Raw genomic sequence first — 25,564 nt, 5'->3', positions numbered from 1 at the left:
TGTCACACACCTCTGGTCACGACATTTCACTAGAACTCCGAGAATTACGTCTTGAAACCAGTCACTAGTGAGTACCTGATAATTATCAATACAGCATTGTGGTTATTCTTGAGTTTCGATTGAGATTATGAATCGATCAATGTTAAGCCACCGTCATCATTTATTCTTTGTGGTTTCTATATATTTCGATGTTTGCATTATTAATAATACTAAATCAGCCTGGAGTCCCTCCGGGGGTTACTGCCGGTCCCAAGTCCAGATAAAGGGGGAGGGTTGGGCATGGGGTTAGCGACCCCATCCCATAGAAAACTAACTCGCTAAAAAACGCTAACCAAAAGAAAACTGATAATAATTATAATAGTAACATTAATAGATTCTTGTTCAATTTCATCCAAATATTATTTATTTAATTCTGTTTTCAACAAGTTCATGTGTAACAGATGGATAAGTTATTCATAACAATTAAAACAAAATCATTTTCTTGGTCATATATCATTGTTTTGTGTTTTTCAGAAATCTCCATCATGGACCTATGTAAAAATGTCAAAAAACAAACAAACAATGCAGGCTATTGGGTATGATTGTGTGATCAAAACTTCTTTATTTTCTAACTGTATTAATATTATAAGCAAAAATGGATGGGGGCTAAAAGTGGAATCCAGGATGCGAGTTTCGTCCTATTTAAGATTCATCAGATGGATGTACCTACATCTTATAGTTGATATTCACTCATGAAATTGAACCCGCTAGGAAATGGCTAAGTGCATAACGTGATGATGTTTAAAGCGAATGATACTAGGTTCGAGTTCCAAGGTGAACATCAACTCTGAGATTCAGGTACATCCAGCTGACGAGTCCCAAATAGGATGAAACGCGCATTGTGGATTCCACTGTTAACCATTATCATCTATATTTGCTTATAATGCTTGTGAATTAAGGGTAATATCGAGACAATCCTCACAGTATGCACATATGCCAATAAGAGACTGATCAACTGCAGTCCTAAACATCAATAAGATGATAGAAGCGAACAATACCAAGTGAATTTAAATACTGATATCATCCAACAGCGTTAACGTTTAACTTTGACCAATCACGCGAGCGGGATCGTGAGTGCGCACTGCTGAGGAGTCCCATATTAGAACGAAACGGTTGTCCAATGCCTCTAAGTTTTCCATAGTGATCTAGCTTTAATTGAACCATGAATTCAGTTATTAAATTATTATTTAATTTTCATAAATTTTATATCGTATTATAGAATCATTGCCTAATTCTTCGAATTTCGGTGGAGTTTTTTTCTCTGAGCTGGATGGTTTGGTAGTAGAGCTTTCATCGTTCTTCTGAACGATATCATCAGCACAAACTTCATGTAGAAGTGAAATGTTCGAATGTCTCCACATGTAGTTCACAGCTTGTCCTGTACACCTTGATGTTGATTGGTTCTAGTTGACCTTAAACGTGTCATTGTTTACTTCTTTGTTTTGGTAGTATCGCCGATTGGTTTGATTTCCGTTCTTATATTTGTGCATAATGTTTCTGATTAGTTGATAAATTGAATCGGTTCCAACGTGTTTGTTGATTGCTGATTGATCTGTGTGCCAAGTTTCTAAAAATCCTCTGGTGTTTTTGGAAATGCCTCTATCGAAAATCTCCACAATTTTCCAATTGAATGTGTATCCGCAGTTGTCTATATGTATTGATAATAAGTGAGGACATCCTATGGCATTTGACTGTTAATTGATGTTCATGAAGGTAAAGATCAAAAGAGCATCCACTTTATCGCATAATTTATTTTGTACAGGATATTTAGTTTGTCTTCTTTTGTCATTTCATCCTTTAGTTTGCATTAAATTGATTTGATTGATTTTTTATTGATTTATGTGCAATACCAAAGTCCAAAGGTTTTCAATAGCTTCGTTGTCGTTTCTGATATACCTTTTATGGTATGGTGTAGGTTACTTATATCCATGCAAGTAGTATATAATGGTGGTTTGATATTTTACAGATTAATGATTTACTATATGCTTCTCAGATTTTATTAAGACGCTCTGTAATTTCATGTCAAATACATTCGATTATCATTGAGATTGGATGGTGGTTGGAGATAGTCGACAAGAAACCCTAGACCTGGGTTTCGTGCTACTTGGCACTCGTCGTCGAGGTGTACCTGTAATCTTGAGGGAAGTGGTGCTCCCTGGCGGATTCGACCTACCACTAAGCTATCCAGGCCGCGACCAACTTCCTGTAGGACTGATATGTAGCCACAATTGATTGATCACTGGGTGGTGATCAATGTCATGTGAGTCAAGTCCGCTAGGGAGCATCAGTTCCTTCAAGATTACAGGTACACCTTGCTGACGAGTGCCAAGTAACACGAAACCCAAGTCCAGGGTTTCTTGTAGACTACCTCCAACCACCATCTAATCTCAATATATAGTGCACGCAATGTCGAGTCACCTAGACTGGTGGCCACATTACAACTTGGTCGATAGCATTCGATCTGCACTAAATAACAACTTGACACACATGACATTGATCACCACTCAGTGATCAATCAATCGTGACATTCGATTATCCCCATTCGTATTCTTATTCACCAGAATAGTAATCCTTTGAATAATAAATTATTAAATAAAATAAACTTACAACAAAATTAACCAGATTTAAATGTTTTCTGATCTGTTATATCAGTTATTGATTTATTATTATTATTATTATGATCATTAATCGGTGGTAGAATCATTGAACTAGAATAAGGTCTTGATTGTAATGTTTCTGTGGTTACTGTTGTCGTCATAATTGTTGTTATTGGTGGTGGTGGTGATGATGATGATGATGATTTTGTTTGTATAGAATAAGCTGCTGATTGTAATTCTTTCAATAAATCATTTGTATTATTATTGTTATTATAACTTTGAATAGATTGATCTAATTTCATTTGTAATGTATTAATGAATAATTGTTGAGCTTTTAATATACGTTTTGCTTGTTCATAATCCGATTCAAGTAAAGTAGAATTAGAATGAGATTTATTTAATTGTATTAATAATTGTTTAGTTTTATTACCATCTTTACGATTGAAACCAAGTAAAGCTTCTAAATCATTAATATGATTACGGGATAATTTAAGTTCAGTACGTAAATTATCAATTTCTTGAATTAAAGTAACATTTTCCTTAGTTACATAGATCATATCACAACACGTAGAAGAAAGAAAAAAGAAAGAAAATTTACTTTAAAACATATGAATTTATAGGAAAAAGATGGTTATATAAGAATAAGATTTGTGATTAAATGGAATGAGTACTAATCATTACTTGATCTACTCACTCACTCACTCACTCACTCACTCACTCACTCACTCACTCACTCACTCACTCACTCACTCACTCACTCACTCACTCACTCACTCACTCACTCACTTACTTACTTACTTACTTACTTACTTACTTACTTACTTACTTACTTACTTACTTACTTACTTACTTACGCTTGTTACTCCTAATGGAGCATTGGCCGCCGACCAGCATTCTCCAACCTACTCTGTCACGGGCCTTCCTTGTTAGTTCTATCCAATTGCTGTTAATTTTTCTTATGTATGTCTTCATTCCTCGGCGTAATTTGTACTTTGGTTTTCCGCTTCTCCTTTCACATTGTGGATTCCATATGAAGGCTTGCCTTGTGATGCAGTTGAGTACTTTCCTCAATGTGTGTTTTATCCGCTTTCAGAGCTTCTTGCGAATTTCTTCCTCCGCTCGGATCTGGTTTGTTCTCTCTCACAGTAGGTTGTGGCTGGTAGTGTCTGACCAATTGATCCAAAGTATTTTGTGTAGACAGCTGTTAATAAACACTTGTATCTTTTGGATGATGGCTTTCGTAGTTCTCCAAGCTTCCACTCCATATAGTAGAACTCTCTTGACATTTGTATTGAAAATTCCGACCTTGGTGTTGGTTGACAGATGTTCTTCAGTTGTAGATATGCTGCTCTTGCTTTACCGATCCGTGCCTTCACTCCTGCATCAGATCCACCGTGTTTATCAATGATGCTGCCCAAATATGTAAAGGTTTTTCTATCTTCCAAGTCTTCTCCATCAAGTGTGATTGGATTGATGCAAGCTGTGTTGTATTGAGGAATCTCGCTTTTCCCTTTGTGTGGTAAAGACCTACTGCTGATGCATTTGTTGTTGAGTGTGATAGAAGGGCCAGATCATCTGCGAATTCTAGATCATCCGGCTGCATCTTAGCTGTCCACCGTATCCCATGCTCCCACAAATATTGACGTCTTCATGATACAGTCGATCACCAGGAGAAAGACAAGGGGTGAGAGTAAGCAACCTTGGTCTAGCTGACAATCAATAACCAAGGAATGTATACAGTCTTCTGGGGGGATGAAACGTTGTTCGTCATCAACTGATTCAATTTATATTAGGCAAATCATATTAATTGGGCATGAATTGATGTCATCAGCTGTTGTAAAACAAAAATCAACAGACTAATGTTCTATTCTGATCTAGATAATCTAAATACTACACTCATAACTTCAAATAAGACTGAGTCAAAGATGTTCAGTTTTCTTACATTGAATGTTGATTAGAGTATTGTTTATGTGTTTTACACCAAAATAAAACAACCCAGTCATTCTCTATCTATTTTATCTGTAATTCAAAATATAAAAATGAATGCAGTTATGGAAACAAATCAATACATGACTGCTTACTTGCATAATACGAACATAATCCGATCGATGCACTTCACTGTCTCGTGCCAACTTCTTTCTTAATCCAGCAACTGATCTTTCAAGATGTTCTCGTTGTCTGAAGAATTCTTTTTGAATATCAGCATCAGCTGTAGCATCTACAGCCTATTAAAAATGGTGAAATAATATCTAATTATACAATATATCCAATTTGATAAGTCATTTGTCAAGTCTATTTCTTAGAACGTTTTGTTAGAGAACGAAATAAAATCAAGTAGGTGAGTGAAAAAGATAAAAGGAAGAGAAAGGAACAAATTTATTAGTGAAGAGAAGATAGTTAAGTTGCCATATCATCTGTCACTAATATTTATTCTCTGCCCGAATATTTTTGTGTAATCACTCACACTACTTACTATTATTCAGTAGTTCGAATGGTTTTCATGATGTGACGTCATGATCATGCAGTTACGCGTTAGCATTACGCATCATCTACTTCCGAACTTAAATTATGAATAAACGTGGTTGATTAGAAATAACCTCAGTTTAATTAAGCACATCATATTATATCGAATACTATATAGGAGAATTGTGAAATCACATAGAAGACTTGTAGCTAAAGTAGATGCATTTTAATGAGATTATACTGTCGGACCCTAAAGCGCACCGTCTATAATTACAGTCAAAGCATCTCACTCAAACTAACTACCTAAGAGAGTATGGATGGACGAGAAAGTTTAGGGAGCTGTCTGTTTGTCACCGACATTTACCTGATATTATGATTCTAACTGAGTAACAAAGTTCAACCATACTGAAAAAAGTAGATAAATGATGAATAAAGTTGGAAATTTGAGCCGTTTTATATCGATTCAGTGTTCTAAAAAATTAATGCATACTGTGAGATCTATAATTTCCGAGTTTCATACCGTAAAGGAATATAGGTGATCATTACTCTAGCGTTTTTAATTACTCCAAGATATTCACCCTTGTTGTTATCAGGTCGTAATGAAAACTGATAGTCATTAAAGCATACAGTTCCATTACCCTCAACTAAATAACTCAATCACTCTTCTCTGTACCTTTGTATCCAGAAGTAACAGGATGTGATCTAGTCTTTCGAGTGATTTTAAAGTTCAATTAGAAGAAGGTGTTTCCGGTACACTGATAATGTTCTTATAATAAATCTGATAGATCAGTGCTTTCTACTCTGCATGACTCACCTCTGTATAGTATTGCCAGTGAGTATGAAAAAGGACTCTAGAACAACAGATTTTCTAAACTGGTTGGTGCTTTAGTAAATTTTGCCAAAAACTGACAAAAGAAGTAGAACAATGGAAAAAACTAATGATTGCCTAGCAGTTCCATACTATTTCAGAGGTATACAATAGTATGGATCCACAATCTCTCCAGAGATCGAACCAAAGACTCTATATGATCTGTCTCCTAGAACAAGAATTTTCTACTCCCATGTCAGTTTCTCCATGACCGCAAACTGAAATTGTGCGATCATAACCGTATCAACTATCGCTTCTTCAAATACTAAAATTCACAACCCTTTACTTGAATGTCAGTAATCTACCTTAAAGTTAATCACTAATAAGAACATGACAATTGTTTAGCTCTATAGCCTGTGAAGATTAGTTATATTTGAAATGATTTCATGGATTTCCCAGTTTTCCGCGATGAAATTCATCTCCAAATTTTATTAATCACTACAAACTATTTAACCAAACAGAAAACGTTTAGTTAAGGATAGTATTTATCACAGATTAATATCAAATGAGATGCAATCGAAGACTGTTCAACACTGGACAACAATTTCGTCCTAGTATGGGACACCTCAGCAGTGACTTGTAAAGTTCAAATACCTCGGATGACAGATGTCTGTCATCATTAGCTTTGGATGATCGCCATGCCATATCGTAAATCGATAAAAGTTGAAAGTGTCCACCGACAATCCACTCCAATGATTCGAATGGTTAGGCGTCCATAATGATAACTACAGGTCCTGGGTTCAAACATTGATGGGGTCATAATTGTGAACTTCTGAGCTGTTCCATAATATAATGAAACAGTTATCCAGTGCTTAGTGATTTCCAATGACAGCTCAATTGAGAACAATCTATGACGAAGGTAGCCTACAAATAACGAATTTAGTTGATTGAAATGTAAGGTAATATATGGCAATCGTATGAACGACCGTAAAATTATTGTTAAACTATGTATATTTATATTATCCACAAAAAAAGTAACACCAAATAAAAACTGACATTGAATCATAGAGAAAATAATGGAGACAACAAAATCTTAAATAAAAAATAGAATCCCTGTAAGTTAACTGTTTTCAGTGTAGAACATCAGATGTTCCTAAAACTAATCAAAGGTGGATCAATATCCTTCTTAGATCACCTCCAAATGTATTTACGTGTAACTATGGAAACAAGTACATAGGAAGGACTGAAAGAAGGGTATCTACAATGTTGTGTATAGAAATAAGCGAATCATTCAAAAACGCATTAACTAGATATTTGATAGATAGAGGAGATAAAATAGACAGCATTAAAAGTATTTAAAATAATTAACAAGTGGTAAATACCATTTTTACTCGTCCTTGTACAATCAATTGCCATCAAGCGCTTTCAAATTAACCTCTGTAGACCGGAAATGTGGTAAGCCTCACATTGTCATTATGGAGATTGTAGTGATTTTAATAGTTGAATTCATGAGTCGGATTAAGCTAGATCACCATTGAAAATATGGATGCACTGGACGTCCGTTTCGTTCTAGTATAGGACTGTCAAAGAGTCCCACAATAGGATGAAACACACGTCCAGTTCATTTCAGGTTTTTAGTGGTGTTCTAGCTTAGATCGACTCGTGAATTCCACTGTGAAAATGATGTAAATTATAGATGGATGGTAACAGAAGAAATACAGGACATCAGAACTATTTAAGGGTTGGTTAATAAAAAAACGTTTACAATATCTCAGTAATGCACATTTATCACCTGATACAAGATAGAACCTAACAACTTTCGTTTGTTGCCCCCAAATGACCTTGTAGGGCCGAGGGTGAGGAGAGTTTGCCTTTACGCTCCAAATGCTCACACATAGCCAAGCGTATACAGTCACTGCCAGAGAAGTCCTACTTGATTGCCTTCTCGTGAAGGGAGTGTTGTTTATGAAATTGAGGGGATGAAAAGCAAATGGAAAGCGCCTTAACTGGGTTGGTGGACACGGAGGATCCACCTAGGGGAGTTGGAAAACCCTCAATCCAAACCAGTGGTGCACGTGGGCTCCAGGATCCTGGAGGAACAAACGGAGTATGAATCAATCGTTGATCATCGACCATGTTGGAACTGCATCTCTTAACATTGCTCCACTGCCTTGTGAATCAAACCTCTAGGTCGAGGGCTCAGGGAGTGGCCTGGATTGGTCTAAGAACTCGAGCAGTATCACAGCCCACACACAAATCAAACGACTTGTGTGGTGTACATGTATTCGTTGCCCCTTCGTACCAATATTTATGTGTTCGAATAAATAAATAAATAAATATAAACTCCACCTTCTTCATATATTGTGAAGGGTGTAAGTTGACCAGTTTTAAAAATGTAAATCAATACAGTGATTCAAAGGTATCGTAAGATCTAAATGTTTTATACAAGGTAGAGTAAACGGATATACGCATATATATACATCACTAAAAAGTTACAAACTATAATGGAACACTCATCCAGTCGTGTTTTGATATTTAACAGTTTCTCCACAAAACCCATTCTGAAGTTATTTTTAACTTATCTAAGTTTCATAAATCATCTAAGGGGAAAATATTTTCACAGTTGTAACAACAACAACAACAAGACAACTGAAAGACAACACTTATCTCTTAAAAAGAAAGTATACAAATGCAAACATCTTATCTTAGTCACTTACTGTTGGTAGTTGAATATTCTAGATTTAAAAAAGAGTGTTCTATGGTTATTTATTTTATTAATAAATAAGATTAAAAACAAGAATAGATGATGATCTGTAAGCAATGGTGGATAGTGGTTAGCAGTGGAAACCAGGACGCGCGTTTCGTCCTATTTGGGACTCATCAGCTGGATGTACCTGCATCAGAGTTGATTTTCACTCTGGGACTCGAACTCAGTACCATTGACTTTAAATACCATCGCGTCATCCACCCAGCTACTGAGTCCTGACAGCCACTTGCTTGTGCAATGGGGTGAATTTAAATTCACTTGGTATTGTTTGGCTTGTATTTTCCCATTGAGGTTTAAGACTCATCAATTGCAAACTTAAACCTCAGTGGGAAGATACAAGCCAAACAATACCACGTGAATATAAAAAGGATAATTGTTTTTGTCCTTTTAACGTGATATAAAATACATCATAATGCTTAATCAATTAACGTAATCACTATGTTTGAAAACAACATTGATCAGTTGTAACGGATCAAATTATTTAACATATTTATTCTTCTCATTAATAGGAAACGGGACCCAAGATCTTCGGTCTTGTAACAAAACTCTTAACTTCAAGATGAACGTATGCCTAGTTTCCAATGTTGTTCACATTTGATCAGTCATGTTACATTGTTAAAACACTAGTCTGAGTGATTTATTATTGTAGTTTACTATGTTTGATGCTACCAATTTGGAAGTAATTAATAAACAGAAACCCTATTAGACTTAGGGTTTTATGTGAGTTAGGGCTCACCACCAAGGCACATCTATATCCTAGTGAAAATGTATAATCCCTGAAAGATTAAAATCCATGTCCGCCGACTGTGCAATGTGAAGAGTTATCTCTGAACCATTCTGGTTGCAACTAACCATCAAGGATGTTAATTTCTGATTTAACTATTTACTTATTGTAGAATATGATGAATTTCTTCTATGGACTTGTAAGAACTAATGTATACTCAACAGGATATTAAATTAAACAATCTTTAGTTCGCTGTGAATCTTTTTATCTACACTAGAGGTTTTTCAAGCGGTATTCCATAAGATCCTAGGTTCCATTCCCTATTACATATTATCATTGGTAATTAATCAAATCTTCTATTTTTCACAGGTTGAAATCATGAGTCAGTTGAAGCTAGACCACCATTAAAAACCTGGAAGCACTGTTTTTATTAAAAACTAATTCTCTTCCTATAGCTTGTTTGCCTAGATTGTTGAAATGCATAGTTTATATCACGGAATGATATTAGTTGGTAGCGAGACCTAAAGATCGTAGTGTGGTCGTAGATGCACACAAGTGAGTAATCATAAATCGATACAAAAAGCTGCCCATCGCCATCCAGTTTTCATGGGTTGTTTAACTAAAACCAGTCTGTAATATAAACCATTTAATTCTCTTCGTGTTATATGTGATTACTAATTTATTGGGATTACTTTTTGCAACTAACTGTATAATTGATTATGAAAAGGCGTTTGACAGTGTAGATAGGAGAACATTATGGAAACTTCTTCGACACTGTGAAGTTTCTGAGAAGATTGCCAACATTATCCGGAACTCATACGATGAACTACAGTACAAGGTCGTGCATGAAGGACAGCTGACAGGTGCATTCCAAGTAAGGACCGGAGTCAGACAAGGCTGTTTACTCTCTCCCTTCCTCTTTCTTCTGGTAGTCGGCCGGATTATGAAGACCTCGACATCTGAGGGAAAACACGGCATACAATGGACAGCTCAGAACCAATTAGACGATTTAGACTTTGCAGATGACCTGGCCCTCCTATCGCATACACATCAACAAATGCAGATAAAGACATCCAGTGTAGCAGCAGCCTCTGCATTAGTAGGCCTCAACATACACAAGAGAAAAACCAAGGTCCTCAAATACAACACGTAGAACAGCAATCCAATCACACTTGTGGGGAAACGCTGGAAGATGTAGAATCCTTCACATACCTGAGAAGCACCATCGATGAACAAGGAAGATCAGATGAATACGTAAAGGTGAGGGATGGTAAAGCAAAGGCCTCATTCCTATAATCGAAGAACTTGTGGAACTCAAAACAACTTTCAACCAATATCAGAGTTCGAATCTTCAATACGAATGTCAAGGCGGTTCTACTGTACGGAGCTGAAACTTGGAGAACTACAACAACAATCATCAAGAAGGCACAAGTATTTATAAATAGCTGTCTACACAAGATACTCAATGTCCGCTGATCAGATACCATCGGCAACAGCCTTCTCTGGGAGAGAACAAATCAGCTTCCAGTTGAAGAGGAAATTAGCAAAAGACGTAGGAAGTGGATAGGACATACATTTAGTGAATCATCAAACTGGATCACGAGGCAAGCGTTAACTTGGAATCCTGAAGGGAAGCGGAGAAGAGGAAGGCCAAAGAACACGTTATGTAGGGAAATAGAATCAGATACGAAAAGGATGAATAACAACTGGAAAGAGCTGGAGAGGATTGCCCAGAACAGGGTTGAATGGAGAATGTTGGTGAGCGGCCTATGCTCCTTCACGAGGAGTAACAGGCGTAAGTAAGTAGTAAGTAAGTGTATAATGGTTTAGTCAGAGGATGTATCAGATAGATCAGTTGATCAACTAATTAAGTTGTTGAAAAATCAAGGAAATAATGGAATAACAACTGACAACTAATCGGAAGTACATATCACTTCTTTACTTAAGTGTTATACGTTTTTGTCTAGACTGAAGGGATCAGGGTCGTTTATAGTGACAAGAAATTGAAGAGACTAGCTCTTTTTTTAAGAGGAACAAATATTTCAGTAGCATCTGTTAGAAATGGTAGTATAGTATAATCACAGGACAACCATTGACCTCTCGTATTGACGAGAAAATGTTGATCTGGTACAGTCAATTGGGTACTATTAAATACGATTTATCGTCTTGATGATTATTAATGATAAACCGAATTAAGGAAAGAACTAGTACACACTATTCGGTGAGAATAATTAATGAACGATCTTGGAGCGACGCTAAACTGACCTCGAGAGTATCTACCTGATATTTAGGACCAAATGAGGGTTATAAATTAATGTGAGGAATTCGAATTATGATTTACAGTTGATAGTTAGGGTTAGGAATTAGATTTAGGGGTTTTCGTCACGAACTGACATCATCTATAATGCTAAAACTCTATTTAGTCAAATGGGTGAATGAATTTCACGCCAAAATCTGAGACCTGTTATTCCAAATCTGATTGGTTCGTCTACAAATTATAGTCTTGTCCACTATTCTACCCAAACACTTATGGTAATACTTGGATACATTGAACAACGTAACAACTGAAGCATTAAACTTTTGAGAAATTTCAAATATATTGTAGATAATAGAAAAGAATCATAAACAAATGTCCTACTGTACATAAGAAGTACCTTGAAGTGGTTAAGCAGATTGATGCATCTAAAATATTGTAATGGAGATTTTATTTCATACTATTCTGTATATTTATTGAACCACCTAAATAGTATTCCTTTTTTAATGTCACAATTACACTCCAAGTTTATCAGATATATTAACTTGAATTTAAAGAGATGAACAACACATTCATTCATTCATTTTTGGGCCTGTGAACGAAACATATCAACTCATTTTGTATTAATTATTTGAATCTTCCCCTTTGATGCTTAGGACTGTAATTGATCAGTCTTATAGGCATATCTGCATACTGTGCGCATTAGCTCGATATTGCTTTAAGACACAAGTATTCTAAGCAAAGATAGATGGTGGCTAGCAGTGGAATCAATGATCCGCGTTCCGTCCTATTCAGGACTCGTCAAATGGATGTGCCTGCATCACATAGTTGATTTTCACTACGAGTCTCCAATCTAGTATCGTTGGCTTCAAACACCATTGCATTATCCACTTAGCTACTAAGTCCTAATAGCTACCTGTTTGTGCAATCAGGTGAAATTTAAATTTACTTGGTACTGTTCACTTGAATCTTCCGATTGGTGTTTAGGACTGTTAATAATCAGTCTCTTATTAGTATATGTGCATACTGTGCGAACGGTACTGGGTTCAATCCCTGGAGTGAACATCAACTCTGGGATGCAGATGCATCCAGCTGACAAGCCTCAAATAAGTTGAAAGGAGCATCCTCGATTCCATTGCTAGCCACCATCCATCTTTGCCTAGAAACACATCCTAAATATTAAAACACATAACTAACTAACCATATGCCACATATACCAATAACAGACTGATCGATTGCAGTCTTAAACCTCAATGGGAATATGCAAGCAAAACAATAACAAGTGAATAACTAACCATATCTTCATGAATATGTTTTTTATATAATGCTAATATACCAGCTTTCAATTGTTTTGGTTCTTGAATTAATCCAACAACATTGAATAAATCTGTCTTTAATCGACGAACTATTGACTCAACATCTCTAGTTGATTGACGTTCAAGTTTTAATTCATTTTCAACTGATTTATATTTTTGTTTTAATTCAGTAATATTTATTTCAAGTTGATCATTTTGTTTGTGAAATCGTTGTAATTCAGCTTCCATCTATCAAACGAAATAATCATTTAATTCATTAATTATATTATACTACTGATTAAAAAAGTTAGTAGTTAAAAAGAAAATATGAAAATGTAACATCACATTCAAAAGGAATATCGACATATTCCCCTATTTACGGGTAGAATAAAAAAGATAATCAACAAAATTAAAAAGATTGATGAAGTTGTTGAAACCTCCGAAGACAAAATTCACAGAGAGTTTCATTAGGATAGAATGATTTAATGTATGTAGAATAAATTAAACTGATCACTGGTATATATGAAGAATGGTCTGTGATAATGTAGTCCAGAACAGCAGAAAAATCACCGAGCTCAGACAATACTGTTATATTGCAAAGGTAATTATGAATGGCAACTTCTGAAAATTATTTATGGACTAATACTATACATATACTTTCATCGCATAATTGTTATGTAACTAAACTATGCCTATTCATGTTCCGTCTATATTTTGACCTACGGACTATTATTATGCGAGTTACCGTCCTTAAGTTGTGCCCAATCTATTAATCACAATCTCCCACATTTACAGCCACTTTTGGCTAGATCTTGTACAAATGTTGTTCTCTATTTTATAGTACGATTTATTCTATTCGGTTTGAATATCCGGGTATATCCAAGTATAAAGTATGGTAATTGATAACCAACTGATTTAAATGAGATGAAATCACATTTCATGCGGTTGTAAACAATCATTAAGGCAGTGATCATCTTCCTTTTAAATTCTTTATTCATCGTGAAAATAATTAGAAAAATCAAGACATTTTTAAAGACACTTTCTTGACCATACCTTGGTAATATTAGAAACAGGCTTTGAGCATGTACTAACCTTGAATAACTCAGGGTTACCTAATTCAGTGATAAGCTGACTTGGTTATTATTGGCTAAATGATATTTTCATCAGTCAGATTATTGTCGTTCTTAGTAGTGGGTTGTGGAGAATATTAAGTTTTTGATTAAGATCATGAACCGATTGATGTTAGACAACCATTGAAAATCTGGGTACACTAAACGGCCGTTCGTCCTATTGTGGTTCTAATGGCCTTGATCAGATCATCAGACTGATACAAAGAAATGAGTGCTATATATAATATGAGAATATGTCAATTAATTTGTTTTATGATCGAGTGAACTTGAGTCATTGATTGATTTGATACATTCTAATTTATTTAGTTAGTTAGTTGTCAATCATAAGTATATGATCATGTGGATGGGAAGACCTCAAAAAGTTCCCAAACGGACTCTGAAAAATGCTGGAAAATATTTTATCCAATCAGTATTAGATAGAAGTTTCTCAGAAAGATCTAGAAAACTCAAAGGTCATCTAAAATGCTATAAATATCTTCAATTTTCTGTACATCAATTAAACTTAAAGTAAAATATCTTTTCTATAATACGTAACTTTTCTTTCATGCTCAATTTGTTGTGTAGATTTAATCTAAGATAGAGGAGGAGGAAGAGGAGGAGGACGGGGTTATCAGAACTTTAGAGTGAAGTGTTTTCATCCATATTCCAAGCCTTTTCTCTCATCAGTTTAGATGCTGTGGAGATTGTTAAGTTTTTGATTGAAATCATGAGTCAATTGAAAGCTATACTACCATGGAAAACCTGGAGGCACTGGAAGGACGTTTCGCCTTAGTATGGGACTCCTCAGCAGTGCGCATCCACGACCCCGCACCCCGCGAGATTCGAACCCAGGACCTATCAGTCTCGCGCCAAGCGCTTAACCAACTAGAACACTGAGCCGTCATCCAATGGTGGTAATGTCTAACCTTAATCAATCCACGAAACTGCGCGACCATCTTCCATTGTACCAAGGTAGACACCTGTTTCTACCCGACACGGATTAGCTCCACTGGTCACGGCTTCTCACTAGAACTCCGAGAATTTTCTCACGAAGCTAGTCACTAGTGAGCACATGGTAATTATCAGTTTAGGGGTTGTGGAGATTGTTAACTTTTTGATTTAAATCATGAGTCAATTGAAACTAGACCACCATGGAAAACCTGGAAGCACTGGAAGCACTCTCATATCCAAGTTGTTGTATAGATTTAACTTGGAGTGGAGGAGAGGGGCGACTTATCAGAGTAGCTTAGGCAACCAAAATAAAAGAAAAAACTGTTTGTTTGTTTGTTTACTTACATCTTGTATTTGTTCTTTATAAGTTTTTATATCATTTTCTCTTGGTTCAATTTGTTTTTTTAATTCATTAATTTTATAATCTAAAACATATTTGAATTTTTCTAATTCTTGATTCTTTTTCTTTAAATCCAAGATTCGTTTTTCCTAAGAACAAAACAAAGAAGATAAAAAATTTCATTGAAAACTAAGGAATTAAAATGATGAAATGCGCATTAAACTAGATTCCATTGTTAGTCACTATCCATCTTTGCTTATAATACTTGTGACTTAAGGCTATAGATCAAGGCAATCTACATATAACAATAAGAGACTGATCAATTACAGTTTTAAATAACAATGGGAATATATAAGTAAAACAATAGCAATTGAATTTAAACTTCACCCTAATGCCCAAGCAGGTGGCTATCAGGAGTTGGTAGCTAAGTGTATAATGTGGTGACGTTTGAAGCGAACGGTATTGGGTTCGAGTCCTTGAGTGAACATCAACTCTGATGTAGGCACATCCATCTGACGAGTCCCGAATAGGGTGAAACATGCATCCTGAATTTCATTTCTAGCCACTATCCATCTTTACTTAAAATGAATAGATAGTTTGTGAATTGTATATATTATTAAAAAATAATTTACAGTTAGTGTGGTATGTAAACTACTGATGTTGATGAAATATCTGGTAGCAGAACGTTACGAATATCAAAGAGGAGAGAACAAGAAGAAAGAATGACTGATGTGGAAACGAAGGAACAATGAAATATGAGACGATTGGTTGATATTTGGCGAAAGGAACAATTAAGTTTGAAACAATTGTAAATGTAAATGTCAAGTATTGCTCTGTAGATTGTGCGCCTTTTCCTATTTACAACTTATTAAATGCATTTATCTAAACTGCAATGCTATTGTTTATACCAAAATATAAGACAGAAACTTGTCTCCTCAAAAGTTAATTAACTATTAATCAGACTACTGAATTCTGTTAGTCATAAATATAATTAAGCAACTACAATATTTATTTCTATCAATAGAATATGTTAGTGTAATAATGCTCAGTTTTTCCGTGTTTACACGAATGGGACGTTAATTTACCTTAGACGAATATCCACACCAGATACCTTCTTAATGTCTATATTCTACAGGAATTAAACGCAACTCAGATCAGGAACACATGATTAGCTTGACTGGAACGTAAGTATATTTCCATGACAAAAACCAACAATAATCCTAATAATAATAAGGATAGGGGAGCATATAAATCATCTAACACCTATCAGACTATTTCCAAGTCTAACTAATCAAACAATCAATCATTATCATTCCCACTTATATATTAGATACTATCACAAATCAATTGATTTGTCCAAAAATACGTGAATAACTTGAAAAGAAATTTATGCATAAACCATCGTTAGGTTTATCAAAGCGTCTAAGTCACCCATTTGAGATATGCACAAAACTGAAGTTCGCAAAACAATCGTTTGTCTAAATTAGCGGACCATTATCAAGTAATACACAAAAACTAGTTACAAATCTCAACTTTTGAAGTGCCTGAGGCGTTTAACGCATCTTTTTGTATGAAATAAAAAGGTCTTCGATAGTGCAAAAGAACGGTGATAGCTATGTCTAAACTTGGTAACAGTTTGTCAACAACCAAAACCCAAACCAAGTGCAAACATTATAGAAACCATTGCTTTTTAACAAACGCACAAAACTGTACATAGCTGATAAACCGATTGACATAAAGTAATTATTATAATAAATACAATAAACGTTATAAGTATGTATAAATATTTCAAGAATATAACACGACAAACTTACTTTACAACATAAGTTTAAAAAGTTGTTCATAATGCAACTATTTACTAAATTTAAATAAGTAGTATGAAACAATATGCAAAAGAATGGAAGAGAAGTAAACGAAAACAATGTAAAAATAAGCTTAACAATCATATGAAACAATAACAAGTACATTTAATTGATGAGCATCAAAACTGAACAGAAGCACACATGCATACACATATGCACACATATATTTATATACTTACCTGTTAAGTCCCGATAAGAATAATGAATGGTAATTCTGGGATCCATTTATGGACTGATAATATGCGTACATTTTTTATCGTATATTTTTTAAATAATTAAACTATTCACATTCATAGCCCTCTTATCATAAGCTTTATTTTGACCTATGAAGTATTATTACACGATTTATCATTCTTGGATTATGCCCTGTCTATTAATTACTAACACCCACATTCACAGCCACATTTGATTAAATCTTGTACAAGATTGAACACCATTAGGAAAACTAGTGGGAATCCGATAAATAACTTTGAACGACTTGTTTCTGTCCACTATATGACCGCTATCGATCAAGTGTAATAGAACCGAGCTGAGTATTGTTTTGACGTAACCTTTTCCTAACCACGAAGGGAGGTCTAACTAAGTCTAACTAATCAAACAACCAATCATGATCATTCGCGCCCACATATCATATACACACACATATATATACATATATAATTCATTTAACATACCTGTCAGACTATCTATATATAGTCTAATTAAGCAAACAACCAATCATGATCATTCGCGCCCACATACATATATATATATATATACGCACAGACACCCCTATACACACCTTATAAATGATTATAGACTTACTTTATCTTGTATTGTATCATCCCTTTCTTGTAATTCTTTTCTTAAATTATATAAATCTTTATTTAAATTATCAATTATATTATTTAATTTTTTAATTTCTATATTATAATTTTTTATATTTAAATTTGATTCTTGTATAATATTTTGTAAATTTAATAAATTTTTTTTAATTAAATTAATATCATTTTTTAATTTTTTATTTAAATTTAATTCATTCAATAATAAATTTTTATAATAAGATTTTAATTCTAAAATTTCTTGATCATTATTATAATCAATTAATTGTTTCATTAATTCATATTGATTTAAATTTAAATTTAATTGATTCATTAATTCATTGATTTTTGTATTTTTTTCATTAATTTTTAATTCATAATTATTAATTGTATTCATTAATAATTGTTCATGATTTAATTGTTGATTATTTAATTGTTTTTCATAATTTAATTCATTTAATTCTTTTAATTGAGATAATTCATTATATTTATGATATTCATTAATTAATTTTTGATTAGATATTGATTCAATATGTTGTAATTGTTCATTATGTTTATTTAATAATTCATGATATTGATTTTCATGATAATTATCATTATGTTCTTTATCTAATTTTAATAATTGATTTTTAGTTTTTAATGTTTCCATTTCTTGTATAAATTTTTCTGTTAATTCTTTGATACGTTCATTATAATTCATATCTTTTAAACGTAATTGATAATCATTTTCTAATTTTAATTCATCTATACGAGTTTTTAATTCAATGATCATTGAATTCTATAAATAGTAAAGTAGAATAGAAATTATGATGATTAAAAGAAAAAAGAATAACTTGTGGGATGTTGGATCGTGGATGCGCACTACGCACTGAGGAGTCCCATACTAGGATGAAACGGTCGTTCAGGTGCTTTCAGGTTTTCCATGGTGGTTGTCTAACTTCAATTGAAATTTCTAAAATCTCACACAAAACCCCCTCTGATCATCATTATTATTATCAAGAATTTTTCAGTGAAGGCTCAACCACCCACAACCTTTCGCTGCGAAGAATCATGAATCAGTTGAAATTAGACATTAACACCATTTGATATCGACTCAGTGGTCTAGAGGTTAAGTGTTCATGCGCGAGACTGAACGTTTTAAGTCCGAGTCCTGCTCACGGGATTGTGAATGCGTATTGCAGAGAGGTCCTGCACTAGGACATAGATAATGGTACAAGGAGGCACCAAATACATATGCGCCACACAGATCTCATTCGATCTGTGTGAGGGATGTGATACTGCCCGGGTGCCCAAACCGAAGTAGGTGGTTTTCTTAGGAAGCCACAACCGGAGCCTTTGACCTGAAGGTATGATCCACAAGGCAGTGGAGCAACGTAAGGTGATGCAGTCTCATGGTAGCCGGTGACCAACGATCGGTTCATACAGTATTTGTTCGTTCAGGATACTGAAGCCCATGTGCACCATTGGTTTGAAATCAGGGTTTTCCAACTCCCTTAGGTGGACTCCCCATGTCTACCAACCCGGTTAAAGCGCCGGACATTCGCTTTTCGTCCTTCCAATTCGTAAACAACATTAATGCTACGAGAAGGCAGAGAGTAGGACTTCCTTGGCAGAGGCTATATACGCGTTACCATGTGAGAACATTTGGAAAGGGTGGGCGGACTCTCGCCACTCTCTACCGTACCAGGGCATTTGGGAACCACGGAACGCCTAATTAGTACTTCTAGGTTTCCGATGGTGCTTTAGCTGTGATCAACTCATGAATTCAACTATTAATAGCTTGCAAAATAACATATAAGAGAGTATGTTAGTCAACAGTGACATTTTTTATATCCATAAAAAGTCGTTTAAAGAGTTCAGGACAATACTCTATTGGTTGAATATGTTCAACATGGAATTGCGTGCTGTATTTCCTCAAATAATAATTATTATTATTATAGCAAAAATGATCTAGTCAATCATTCAATTAAAGTCAGTATTACACTTCGAATGTATGTCTATCCGTCCAAAGCACCACTTTTCACATCAGTGGAGAGAGAGAAGCTAACGCAATAAAATACAAAGGTGAAGAATCAGTACCTATTGCAATAGTAATCTGTGCAACTGTATAAGCTTAACTCCGCCCGGAGCCCCTCTGGCGCTACTGCCAATCCCAAGCCAGGATAAAGGAGGATGGTTGGGCATAGCGTTAGCGACCCCGTTCCGTAGAAAACCAACTCGCTAAAACAACGCTAAGCAGAAAAAATAATTCAAACCATTTAAACTCTGTCCTGGGAGTCAGAAGGTCTTCATTTAAAAGAGTTATGATGCCTCAAGTAACTGTCATAACCAAATTAGATTACTGCTTGATAGTTAGAGAGTACATGAAATATAAACAAAAATGCTTTTACAGTTCTCCATAGTTCTTCGAATCTTCTTTCTTACATATTCAACTATTATAATATCCTCTCTCGTTGTGTTTTGAAAGTGAAATTTCACCGTTAAAGTTTGGATAGTGAAAAGCCAACAACTTTATTAGTAGATTACAGTAAAGTTCAGATAAGTCAAATAGATACCAACCTATCACTGAAACATTTGATTTACAAAGCATTAATAATTTCATTTATCTGTTTACGGTACTATTGACCAGGGAATTTTAGTAGTTGACATTCGCCTGAATGACATATCGGCTATTCAGTCATAAGCTGAACTCAAGTGATACAAATCGCAAAGTTGTAATAAGTAACTTGACATATTAAGATCATCACTAGACCTAGACAGCACTTCCTCTCTCGACATATTAAGTACAATCTATTGGGTAGATGGATCAAAGAAGTAACAGATTTTGACTTACTTTCTCTTCTAAATCTGATTTAGTAATTAATATTTCTTCCATCCATAAATTTTCTTTATCAGTTTTACTTGAACGTGCTTCATGATCTTGTATTCTCCATATTATTATTGAACAATCATTAGAAACAGTTATTAAATATTCATCAAATGATGCCATTTTCATTTTTGTTATATTATCACAATGACCGATATAATCTTGCCATTCCGAATGATTTGTAAGTGGCATTTGAAATGATCGAATTAAACCATTTTGACAACCACAAAATAACATACGACCAGAATGTGAAACAGCTACTGTTGTAAATAAATGATCGGTTGATTGTATTTCACGAATAATCTTTATTAAGTAAAAGAAAATAGACAATAAAAGTCATGACAACCGAATCGAAATGTTATCTTACATCATCTTTTTTTTTAGCAGTGAAGCATTATTTAGTTACCATATACTCACTAGTGACTAGCTTTGTGAGGGAATTCTCAGGGTTCTAATGAGAATCTGTGAACAGTGGAGCCAATGCATGCCAGGTAAAGACAGATATTTACCTCAGTAAAATGGAAGATGGTCGCGCAATTTCTTGGATTGATTGAGGTTAGACGTAAACACCGTTAGATGCCGGCTCAGAGGTCTAGAGGTTAAGCGTTCATGCGCAAGACTGAGGGCCATGGGTTCGAATACCACAGGCGGGTCGTGGATGCGCACTGCTGACGAGTCCCACAACACGATGAAACGGCTGTTCAGTGCTTTCAGGTTTTCAATTGTGGTCTAAGATCAATCGGTTCATGATCTCAATCTAAAACTTAATCATCTCCACAACCCCTATATCGATAACTATTTTTTCAGTCACTAAAAGGGGGGGTTTCCTGTCGCCGATCTTAAGAACACTAAATGATCAATCTCAGTATGAACATCAACACTGAAATGTAGATATATTCAATGAGGAGTATCAAACAGGATGAAACTTGAGTGATGGATTTTACTGTTATCTACTACCCGAATATTTAATGGATAAATGATGGTTTGAAATCCTTTAGCAATATACTTATACACATGATCAGTGGTCTAAGTATAATAATTTGATAATGATTTATTGAATATTTGAGAGTAGATTCCAATATCAACGTATTCAATCAGATGGTTCTAATATTAAAGGACTTTTCTCCAACTTATGGTATCAAACAAATCGTATTTAGAGTTAAACTACTGAATTACAATTCAGTAGTCTAAACGTCTCGTGTTCGGCATTACATCTAAAAATCATGATTAGAACACTTGAAAGGTTTTGAATGAGTCAAAATCAGATACTATAGGGTAGTGGAAAACATCTGTTCAAATCTCTCTGATCCCCATTGGTTTACTATCCCATGTCAGTTAATGAAGAAAGCTATTTTAAAGATTTATTAGCCCCGGAAAATTCCATGTTTTCATCATGGGATGGAATGAGAAATATTTGTGTGTTTAATGAAATCTTATTTGAAGGCAGTATTTTTAGTGTAGTGGTTACCTTCAATACCAATAAATAATTATCATAACTTTGATACATTATGATTAGCAGATACAAATAGGGTTCTCCGTATCCTGTTCATATAATTTGTGAGAATTTTGTTACCTTATGATTAATCATGAATACAGATTACGAAGATCTAGTCGTAAAAGGATCGTTAGTAAGATCATTTTATCAGTCAGTCAATAAAGTTTTATATATCTAATCAATCAGTCGGTAAGAAAAAACTCAGAAACTGACGCACACATGTACATCAGTTCAAGTTATTACACCTCAACGAGATAAAATTATCAAGATGAATATCAAAGTAGTAGACGCGGTACTACTCTCAAGAATAGTAAAAAGGCACTACAAATAAAGAAAATGATCCGAGAAGAATGAGAGAATTCATATAATAAAAGATATAAATTATCTTTGAAACTCAGAATCCAAGGATAGACAAATATTAAGTGCACTTACCCTATTGTGATTATATCTGAACTGTGTTATTTATGATCTCTAACCATTTGTCAGTATGGTTGCGCAAATCTCAACAGGATAATCTACATCTATCAACACAGCTTAGATCAGCTATCAATGATATTGTTGGCAGCCTTACATCTTCAATTTAGAATGACATTTTGTTCAAAGGTGAAATCGTACTGCTGACTGTACAGAGGTATAATGGCATTTTAAGGTACTTCCTTCAGACAACCAACATAACAGCGATGCTGCCTTCCCACAATGAAGGGTGGGGTTACAAAAGGTTAATCCTAAAAATTCTCATCTCGCCTCATCTCGCGGATTTCCGTCCCCGATGGTAAAGTTCCAATAATTACAGAGCTAACACAAAAATTATTCACAAAATGGTCAAGCAGTTGTCCCTTTGGCACTACGTTCACGCTCTCAGGTCAATAAGACCAACTCTAACCCAATTTCCTTTTCAGGTACCTCCAGTAGAAGCCCTTCACAGTGTGGGCGACCGAGAAGTGATAATTTCCCTCATATCTCTATCAGTACTCAAGATCATTGACTGACTGATTGTCATATTTGTAATTAAAACATATATTTATTCACATATAAAAATCTTACCTGTGAATCACTTATTTCTTTTAATGTCTTATCTGAACCAACAGCATAAACAGTTTTAGCATCTTGAGAAACAGCTACACTTGTATAACTACAAGATTTTAATACATTTTCATTCATTCGTGTACCTATAAATTAAGAGATAAACGTAAATCACTTACGAGAATCTCAATCAGAATAAATGATTTGATAATAGAATTATCAAGTTTATTCAACTTGAATTCACTTGGTGTTGTTTGCTTGTATCTTCACATTATTTCATGAAAATCAACTCTGGAATACAAGTTAAACTTAGCTGACAAGTCACAAATAGGACGTAACGCGCGTCCTGGATTCCACTGCTAGCCACTATTAATCTTTATTCAACTTGACTTTTTATAATCAATAATGAAGTATTTGTAAATGTAATAGATGTTGAAGGTCGATGTGATAGGTGATGACCGTGGTCAATTTATATGAAAATATCGCGGTTTAAGTAAGGGTATTACTAGACTGTGGGTGAAGGAAAATAGTTCAAAACTTTGGAGACTATTTCTCGAGGAATCCATTTGTATATAGCCTACTTGTTAAACAGCTGATTTATTAAAGTTTTTGCTGATCTAAAGTGCGGCGTCTGAGCGATGATACTGATATGCACTATTTCTATACACACAAGCCCGGGTACTCGAGAGTAAAGGTTAAGTGAAGAAAACCGTTTGTTGGCTAACCGAATCAAGAAACATCTGTGAACTCGTTTATATATCCCTTAGAAAATTAAGCTTTCTAGTAGTTCAAGTCTGATTCCTTGTAAAATAAAGCTATTCCTTGGGTCCGTGTATTTATAATCTTGTCTGTTATTGGTCGACCATCTGTATCATTTATATTATCCTAACTTTAAGCATCCAATTGACCTGATATTCACTATAACTTTCATTAATTATCTGTAAACCTGTTACTCACTTTTGTATTACGAATGTTCTAGTTGTGTATCTAATGAGATTTATTATTTATGATACGTTATGATCTTGAGCTTTAAGTCCAAAACTATACAAGGTACTTGACTGGATTTTCTAGTCTTCTGAAAAGTAGTTTAAGAAAGTGCAAATTTTCTTAGACAAACGATCATTAGAGTATGCAGTGTAAATTTCAGCGGACTCTTAGTTAGTAGGTGTAGGCAAAATTCAAAACAGACAGTTGTCATGGATGCCTACTGCTGTTAAGATTCAGATTATAAATAGATCGATAACCAGTGCTTATGGTATTTGATGGTTTATTCATTTATATTTTAACTTAACAATCCACAGAAAACCCTAGACGAAGGCTTCGTGTTAGTTGAAACTCACCAACAAGGGGTATCCTAAATAATCTGAGTATTGGTGTTTCGTAGATTCCCCCCAGGTATATAAAATCAATGCACAATATATGCAATAATGAGTTACTTTAGACTAACTGCCGTATTGGAACTTGGCATATACAATCCGATTAAAACGTAGGATTAGACAACACACACTGTCAATGCTAAATAAATGGTAATTTGTCAATTTGACAATGTTTTCTCTAAAACAGTAATCAGTTTGAACCTTAATAGTTGTAAAATAAGATCTAATGCTAAGATTACGCAATCGGTTTATTGTAGGAATTCGTTGCTTAAAACTAAGAATTAACTAAGCTTGAAATTAAGTAATGGATAATAAGTGTTTGGTGTTAAAATGGTGGTTGAAAGTAGTCGACAGGAAACCCTAGACCTAGGTTTCATGCTATTTGGCACTTTTCAGCAAGATGTATCTGTAATCTTCAGGCAACTGACGCTCCCTAACGGATTCGATCCCGTGTCACCAAGCTTCACAACGAGAGACGTTATCATTGGGCTATCCGGGCCGCGACTGACCTCCTGTAGAACTTAAGTGTATTTATAAGTGATTGATCAATGCATGGTGATCAATGTCATGTGTATCAGGCAGGTCCTTCCTGGTGCAAATCGAATCTTATCGACCAAGTTTCCTAACGACTAACTCCAACCACCATCTTATCTCAACATAGTATGTGCAATGTCGAGTCAGGTAGACTATTGGCCACATTGCAACTTGGTCGATAGGATTCGATTTGCACTAAAAAGGACCTGCCTAACACACATGACATTGATCACCACCCAGTGACCAACCAATTGTGAATGT

At 34.7% G+C, this 25,564-nt stretch overlaps 1 protein-coding gene across 1 annotated transcript in view; it reads right to left on the bottom strand.

Annotated features, from left to right (window-relative positions):
• Nucleotides 1-380: 380 nt before the first annotated feature.
• WDR65 (Cilia- and flagella-associated protein 57) overlaps nucleotides 381-25,564 on the bottom strand; it is a 42,061-nt gene continuing 16,877 nt past the window's right edge. Inside the window, exons 6-13 of the mRNA XM_035732775.2 lie at nucleotides 23,415-23,539; nucleotides 20,843-21,178; nucleotides 18,014-18,787; nucleotides 15,353-15,496; nucleotides 12,948-13,196; nucleotides 4,718-4,861; nucleotides 2,647-3,175; nucleotides 381-530 (exon numbers count right to left, since the gene is read on the bottom strand). Coding sequence (XP_035585855.2) covers nucleotides 2,654-3,175; nucleotides 4,718-4,861; nucleotides 12,948-13,196; nucleotides 15,353-15,496; nucleotides 18,014-18,787; nucleotides 20,843-21,178; nucleotides 23,415-23,539 — 2,294 coding nt within the window. The 3' untranslated portion in view covers nucleotides 381-530; nucleotides 2,647-2,653. The remainder of the gene's footprint in view (nucleotides 531-2,646; nucleotides 3,176-4,717; nucleotides 4,862-12,947; nucleotides 13,197-15,352; nucleotides 15,497-18,013; nucleotides 18,788-20,842; nucleotides 21,179-23,414; nucleotides 23,540-25,564) is intronic.

The sequence above is a fragment of the Schistosoma haematobium genome, chromosome 4 (genome assembly GCF_000699445.3).
Source record: "Schistosoma haematobium chromosome 4, whole genome shotgun sequence".
Lineage (NCBI taxonomy): Eukaryota > Metazoa > Platyhelminthes > Trematoda > Strigeidida > Schistosomatidae > Schistosoma > Schistosoma haematobium.
This window is presented reverse-complemented; position numbering and strand designations above follow the sequence as displayed.